The 7,961-nt window shown below is 42.9% G+C and overlaps 1 protein-coding gene across 1 annotated transcript; it reads left to right on the plus strand.

Annotated features, from left to right (window-relative positions):
• Positions 1–2,029: 2,029 nt before the first annotated feature.
• LOC141444787 (uncharacterized) lies at positions 2,030–5,749 on the plus strand. The gene is made up of 2 exons (XM_074110432.1): positions 2,030–2,144; positions 2,821–5,749. Exons 1-2 carry the CDS (start codon positions 2,142–2,144, stop codon positions 4,384–4,386), a joined length of 1,569 nt encoding a protein of 522 aa, XP_073966533.1. The 5' UTR covers positions 2,030–2,141; the 3' UTR covers positions 4,387–5,749.
• Positions 5,750–7,961: the final 2,212 nt, after the last annotated feature.

Consider the following 7,961-nt stretch of genomic DNA (forward strand, 5'->3'; position numbering starts at 1 on the left):
ATAAGTGTCAGAGGGACCGCACGACACGGACTTCGAGTTTCGAGTTTCGTAGTAGCCCTGCAGACCGGAGCAGGAACACGTTGAATCTGCACATCACATTCGTACTCGTAGATTACTACGTCTCCCACATTAGATAGAGAGCGTTGTGAGACGGGGGAGAAAATTATCATTGAAATTATACAGATTGATTAGGAGGTCCATGCAGATATTGTACAAAATGGTTAAAACGGGCCAAGAGCGTATCGGACACGCCCAGGATAGGGTTTTACAGCTATTACGAAAAAATCATGTAATATTTTTCTAAGGATTTCGTATTGTGTACGGAATCGTCCAAGGTATATTTTTTTATACCTTAGGCTACTATTTACTCTCAAACTACTAATAATTTTCAAGCAATCTATTGACCAAACCAAACTATTGACCATTGATTTAGTTTAACCAACAACTACTACTACAATGTATGTTATACTAAATCAATGGTCAATAGTTTGGTTCAGAAAAAGCAGGCACGGATAGTGAATAGCATGCTTTACGCCGTGTTACCATCGCAGTCTTCTAACAAATATAGGTGTAGCATTTCATACGTTGGTCGTTTGTCTGATAGAATTTGTGGTATATTAAAATCAAACAATGTTATGGTAGCCTTTAAGACTAACAACTCTTTGTACTCTAAACTTTGTAACCACAAAGAGAAGGTAGATAAAGGAACTAGATCGCGTGTATACAAGCTCACTTGTAATGACTGCAGTAAAGTATTATGTTGGTCAGACAGGTCGCAGTTTTAATGCTAGATTTAAAGAGCATGTTTCGGCATATAGGAATGAGCATCCTGATAAGTCGAATTTTGCCAAACATTTGTTGGAACTAAATCATTCTTTATCGGACTCAGATTCGTATGAAGTGTTACATTATTGTGGCAAGGGGTTTCGTCTCGATGTTTTAGAATGCATGGAGATAATTAGATACAACAGTATGGGGTCTATTATTAATGAGCAGGTAAATTTAGTTTCGTTTCGTTTAGTTGGTTGAGGTGGACTGACGACATCGTGAGAGTAGCGGGAAACCGGTGGATGCAAGTGGCAAGTTGTCGTTCATTGTGGCGTTCTAAGGGGGAGGCCTTTGTCCAGCAGTGGACGTCTTCGGGCTGATGATGATGATGATGATGATGAAATTTAGTTTCATCTCCCTTGCTACGGCTTGGATCTTATTTCAGCTATGGTAGTTAATAAAACATGCCTTGACAGTAAATAAATAAAAATCAGGGTAGTTTTGAAGGACGGTTAAAAATTTATTAATAATTTGTGGGTAGTTTTGTTTTGTTTCATAAAACGTATGTGAGTAAAACGTATGGGGAGTTACAGTGACAAATTAAAACGGTGGTTGTGGTTCGTTAGTCCAACAACTGGTAGCATGGTGTACGGTTGTGTCACTCTGAAGATGAGCATTGGTTGAGTTCGAAACGCGTCAGTGTAGTGTGGTGGTGGTGATAGATGGGTTTGTGTGATTTGTGTGTGTTCTTACAGTGTGGAGCTGGAGGAACTGCATGAACACGCATATTTTGCATAAGCTTAGCTATCGTAAGGTCGCGGGTGAGCAAGGAAATTCTTTTAGTTCATTGATATGGACCTCTGCAAAGTAACGCCTGATTCAATAAATTATTTAAATTATTTCACTTTTTGGATCATAAAAACTTATACTTTTTTTACTCTGATGTTCTTTCAAACAAAACCGTATAAAAACTGCAAGTTTTTTTTCAACCGAATTCAATTTTGTAATTCGAAGTACAGAGGAATAAAGAAAAATACCTAATAAAAATAGTTTTTTGATGATAATTTATTTCATGGTCTGTGCCGTCGGCTTGACCTGTGAGATTACGCTATTCATTTAACTATCGAGAAACACAAAGGACTCGTCTTCCCGCGCCGTCCAGCCGCGCTCTCGCTCCCCCCGCGCTACCCGCGCCCGCGACCACGCCCCCGCGGGGCCGCGGCGCGGCGAGCGACTGCGTGAGCGCGCTTCCTCAGTACGCTTTCATTACGCTACGCGAGTACACAGTGACTTTATTAGTAACGACGAAGCTCGTTCGAGATCGCTTAGATCGCCAGTGTTGTGTTATTATAGGATTGTTTTCCCACGTATCAATGGTAAGTGCAGTTATGTTTATTTTGTAAGTGCTTGTGTTTATTTATTTCAGTTTGTTTTTGCTAACCTTTAAGGTTATACACTTGTACTGCTCCGCATACAAGTAGCAGCTATTCAAATAAATAGCCCAACGCTCGGTGTACGCTTATCAAGCGCAAATATCGGAATGTACTGCCCATCTCGGCTCCGATCTATCTTATATTTTCACTTACATTCTCTGCGGTCTTTTCAACCCAGAGTTGTGAATGATATTTACACCTTGAGCACTATGTACTATGTATCTTATACATCGTAATATGTATTAATGTGGTAAACATAAAATTGCTAATGAGATACTTAGTACATGTACGGCCCGAAACTGCGAGCCGTGCGGGCCAGAATAGCGAGCCGTACGGGTCAAACCTATGAGCCGTACGGGCCAGCCTGGTGAGCCGTACGGGTCAGTTTGGTGAGCCGTACGGGTCAGGTCGGTGAGCCGTACGGGTCAGGTTGGTGAGCCGGACGGGCCCGTTTGATGAGCCGTACGGGTCAGTTTGGTGAGCCGTACGGGCCAGCCTAGTGAGCCGTACGGGTCAGCTTGGCAATCCGCGTGCGTGCAAGTTCAGGCTGTACGCTTTAGTCGTACGGGCAGTGTGAGCCGTTTCATTACAAGACACTCACTGAGTTCCTGTTTTTCAGGCCACGGAATCAGGAGACATGCGCTCTCTTGGATCATTACTCGGATGGGAGGCGGATGACCCTGGAGACAACGTGATCCTCAGCAGGCTAACGCGTCTTATTTCGGCGCATCTTCCTGACGGCTGGCAAGAATGGAGAGTTCATACTTACTCTAAAGAAGATTTGCTAGGAAATGAATTAGACCCTCAAGTTCTCAACAAGGTCAGATTCGCGATCCCGACGACTGGTTTGGCTCGCGCATTTTCACCGAACTGTTCCTCTCTTTCTGAGAGAGCTTATAGAGATATTAAGCTAAAATTATTAGAGTGGCCTCTGTGCGTCGGTCTTATTATCGGCCCAGCTTCTCTCGCGGCACGGATCCGTGGTTCTGCTGTACAAAATGAGTTGGTGGTAGCTGCTCTAGCGGATATAAAGCCCTTACTAATCTGTCGGGAGGAAGCAAACCGCGAATTATCTGCCGATACCGAAGACAACGGCTCTGTTACCCACTCTTCTCGGCGCAGTAACAGCTCGGTTCGGGTGTCCAAGCGACAGGACAGATTAAGCCGGTTAGAAGAAAATCATATGGTACTGAAGGAGATGTTGGAGTCTTTTATGAAGAAATTTGAGACTCCATTTGACTCGCAGGAGAACTCTGCCTGTGAGAGTACGGACGAAGACTCTGCTTCAGCTTATTCTTCAGAGAACAACGGCCCTCCAGTTACTGAAAAGTCTTCAACGCAAGCTACCTCTGCATGGAAACCGCCCGAGCCCCCCTTAGGCTCAGATGACGATTTTGACTGGCAACCCTGCACCAAGCCACAAGACCCTGTTATACCTAACCCAAAACCACACATTGCGGAACAGGGTGTAAAAGTACTAAGATTAGGTGACACCACATATAATCAAATCAGGTACGTCGAGGTACAGAAAAGATTACACGCTGCACCCGTTTTTGGAACCCTAAAAGCCAACCCTGTCTTAGTCAAACACATTACACCTAACCCTGTACAGGACCAACTAGGGAAAATGGACTATGTTCTTGGAACAGTGGTCCACGGTCTTTTGATGCAACGAGATGCCCTACACGGGGCTCTCAAAGATCTCTCTAATAAGCATCCCGGGCTCAAAGAAGACCTAAAGAGTCACCTCTCTACTGGCTCCGCCATGAAGACCATATCAGATGATCTCTTGCAATTTGCATGTGGTCGTAGGAATGAGATTATAGAGCAGAGGAGAAACCTCCTTATCCCCAAAGATGAATACCAAGCGTCACTTTTAAATTCTGTTCCTCCATCAACAACCCATCTCTTCTGCGAAACAAAACTTGCAGAGGTACTGAAGCAACCGCCGCAACAAATTTTCTTTCGCAGCAACAAACCAAGGCGAACCGAAGGCAAGCGTTACATCAGCGCATCCGGGTTTTCCCAAGGCAAAGTGTCGAAAAAGAAAGCAGTCAACAAACTCAGAAGTCGTCACTCCGATAAAACGGGACAAAGTTCGAGGCGTCCAACGCAACCCATTTCCTCATCAGCTCGAGGACGTTCCTCTAAGGGACATGCTTCAAGAAAGTATAAAAGTACCTGAGGTGAGGCATTTCAGAGGAGGCAGACTTCGCTCCTTTTTAGAGGTCTGGAGGAGCACAGGTGCCCCCAAAAGTATTTTAAACATAATAGAGGGCTATACAATTCCTTTTGTGGCAAAACCTCCTCTGATCCCTTTTTATACCCATATACTAAGAAAATTCGAGACAAAAGAAATGACGCAGGAGATAATCTCTCTCATAGACCAAGGTATTTTGGAACACACGTCAGTTCAGTCAGGATTTCTGTCAACAATGTTCCCAGTCCCAAAGTCGGATGGGAAGATTCGACCCATAATCAATCTACGAGGCCTCAACCGATATCTTCTGCCCAGAAAATTTCGCTTGTTAAACCACTTCAAAGTACCTCATTTTCTTCAACAAGGAGATTATCTCGTAAAGATCGACATCTCCCAGGCATACTTCCACGTGCCCATAAAAACTCAACACAGAAGATTTCTATCAATAGTCCATCAGGGTCGGGTATTGCAATTCACGTGCCTGCCTTTCGGTCTCTCCACTGCTCCTCTCACATTTGCAAGGCTATCAAATTGGGTAGTATCACGACTTCAAGACATGGGCATAAGGGTGGTCGTGTACCTGGACGACTTCCTTCTTGCCTGCCAGAATCCAATAAAACTGCGAGAGGATGCTATAAAAGCAGTAAACTTTTTGACAAAATTGGGTTGGATCATAAACACAGAGAAATCTCTAAACGAACCCCTTCAACAAATAGAGTACCTGGGAATAGTGTGGAACACTTTACAAAATGCTACTTCACTACCTCAAAAGAAAATCCTATCAATAGAAAAGGATTTAAACAAAATCTTAAGAGATCAAGAATGGAACTGGCAACTAGCCAAGAGCTTGTTGGGCAAACTAAATTTTGCCAGCTTCGTAATTCCTCTAGGAAGGTTACATTGCAGAAATCTGCAACGAGCAGCCAACCTTTTGCCAGAACACCAGAAAAAGAAAATGATCCCTATTACACCAATTATTCTTCAAGAATGTGCCTGGTGGCTAGGGAACCTGAAGCAAAATGGATCTCTGATAAAGTATCGAGTGACAGTGTTCATCACCTCAGATGCGTCAGACCAAGGTTGGGGAGCTCAGATAGACGAAACGATGATCAGCGGTCTATGGACCCCAGCTCAAAAGCAATGGCATATCAACAAGAAGGAACTGTATGCAGTGTTACAAGCCTTTCGATCGGAAACGACCTACTTGAAGGAGAAAAGGGTCGTAGTTCAATCGGACAATCGAACAGTCGTGGCATATATCAAGAAACAGGGAGGGACACGCTCTCGTCACCTAACAGCGCTTGTGTCACAACTACTACATTTGACACAAACCTTACGAGTGGATCTATGCCCCAATACATCCCAGGCATCTGCAACGACATAGCAGACAGTCTATCCCGTCAGAAGTCCTTCGCGGACTGGCACCTGTCCGAACGAGTGACCAATCTGATATTTCTCAAATGGGGAACTCCCGAAATAGACTTATTTGCAACCAGACAATCGAGGGTGGTTCCAGCCTACGTCTCTCGAGATGTGAAAGACAAGGAAGCCCAGTTCACCGACGCATTCAGCAGGGTATGGCAGTTCAACCTAGCCTGGATCTTTCCACCTCCATCTCTAATACCTCGGGTATTAGCCCACCTGAACCAAGCGAGGGGAACCTACATCATAATAGTACCACGATGGGAGAAAGTGTTTTGGAGGTCAGACCTGAAGGCAAGAGCGATGAGTGCCCCTTTCCAGAGTCGCAACCTCAATCATCACCTTCAGGACATGACAACTCATGCGAGTCTCCCGAACGCCCAAAACTTACGCTTGGAGGCATGGAGAATACGGGGTGGTCGACTATAACTTCAGATTGGCACATAGAAGATTGTGAACTTCTCAAAAGATCATGGAGGTCGTCTACTCTTAAAACCTACTCAGCTCCTTGGAAAACTTGGTTGGATCGATGCAGAGTACTAGGACATGACCCATACAATCCTGATGGCCACCATGTTGCACAACATCTAAGCTATCTGTTTAGAAAAAAGAAGTTGTCAGCCAGTACAGTGAAACTACATAAATCAGTAATTGCAAATTTTGCTAACCCAGTAAGAAGGGAATATATCACGAACAACGTTTTAGTAAAACAAATAATTAAAGCTATTGAATTAACAGAACCTACTTCGAATAAAAAATATATTTGGGATATAAGACAACTGATTGATTGGATGGAACGAAACCCTGTAGAAGAGGATAGTATCTTTCAAGTCTCCCGCCATCTAGCACTGATACTGTTGGTGGCATCTGGAAGACGAGTGCATGATTTGACCCTACTGAACATAAATGAGACGAGTATGTTACTTACAGAGACAACCGTTACATTCTGGCCTGATTTTGGCTCTAAGACCGACAGTACAACTCACAGGCAGTCGGCCTGGCAGCTTTCTGCGATCCATAATGAGAAACTCGACCCAGTTCGTTGGACAAAACTATACTTGTTGCTCTCAGAGATGAGACGATCTTCAGATAATGCTCGAATTGACTCACTTTTTGTTACCTCAAGGGGACGGGTTAGGGCAGCTTCAAGAGCAGTTATTGCAGGGTGGATCAAGACAGCATTTGCGGACCTAGGCATACCTTTTGCCCCTGGAAGTATTCGCTCCGCCGTTGCCTCTTCTAGAAGAGATAACAATATGCCTGTAGACAACATCCTTAGGAACGGAAATTGGCGGAGTGAGCGTAACGTTCTTAAACACTACTTTAGGGAGGTAATCAGAGCTCCTAACTTAGTAGACAACTTGAATGTAAATTTGATTGATTCTAGTTTTAATACATTGTGATACTTGGAATTGAGTTCCAAAATATAAGTCTGATACTTATTTTATTATTGGATAGTTTATTAGAGATTAACTATTATACTTACTTCTGATCTCATAAAGCTATTTCGAAGAGACTGAAGTATTGTTTGAAGTATTGTTATGTTTTGTACTTTTAAGTTTAAGACAACCGACTACCGGTGTTACTGCTTATTAATCACGGATCTCAGTTATCTAATTTGTTTAAGTTACTTAAACAGATTTATTGTTATTTTCATATGCTTAACATTTGAATTGTTCCTTTATCCGAGTTGGATATAAAATATTTTATGATTGTTTTGTTTCTTTTTAAACAAAGATATTTAAGTTACCTGTTGATTACATTTAATAAGTACTTATGTTAGAGGCATCGCCTTATGAATCACATTCTACTGATACTACCTAAATATTTGGCAGTTAATTACAAGCAAGTGATTTTCTACACTTTTGTTTAATTACAAGCACTTACATAACTTACCTACCTCTCGATCCATACCTTTCTGCTTTATTAAGTATATATAGGTACATAAATGATAACACACATAATTATATTCACAGTACGCTTCCCCGCGTCGTCAGAACCTAAACATTTCTCACAGGTCAAGCCGACGGCACAGACCATGAAATAGCAAACGTTTTTCCCCGAAGGGATAAAAACGATATATTTCATGTCTTGCCTAGGCTTGACCAAGTAATTCCTTGACGACTTACAATATCAAG

This window comes from Choristoneura fumiferana, chromosome 30, assembly GCF_025370935.1.
Source record: "Choristoneura fumiferana chromosome 30, NRCan_CFum_1, whole genome shotgun sequence".
Classification (NCBI taxonomy): domain Eukaryota; kingdom Metazoa; phylum Arthropoda; class Insecta; order Lepidoptera; family Tortricidae; genus Choristoneura; species Choristoneura fumiferana.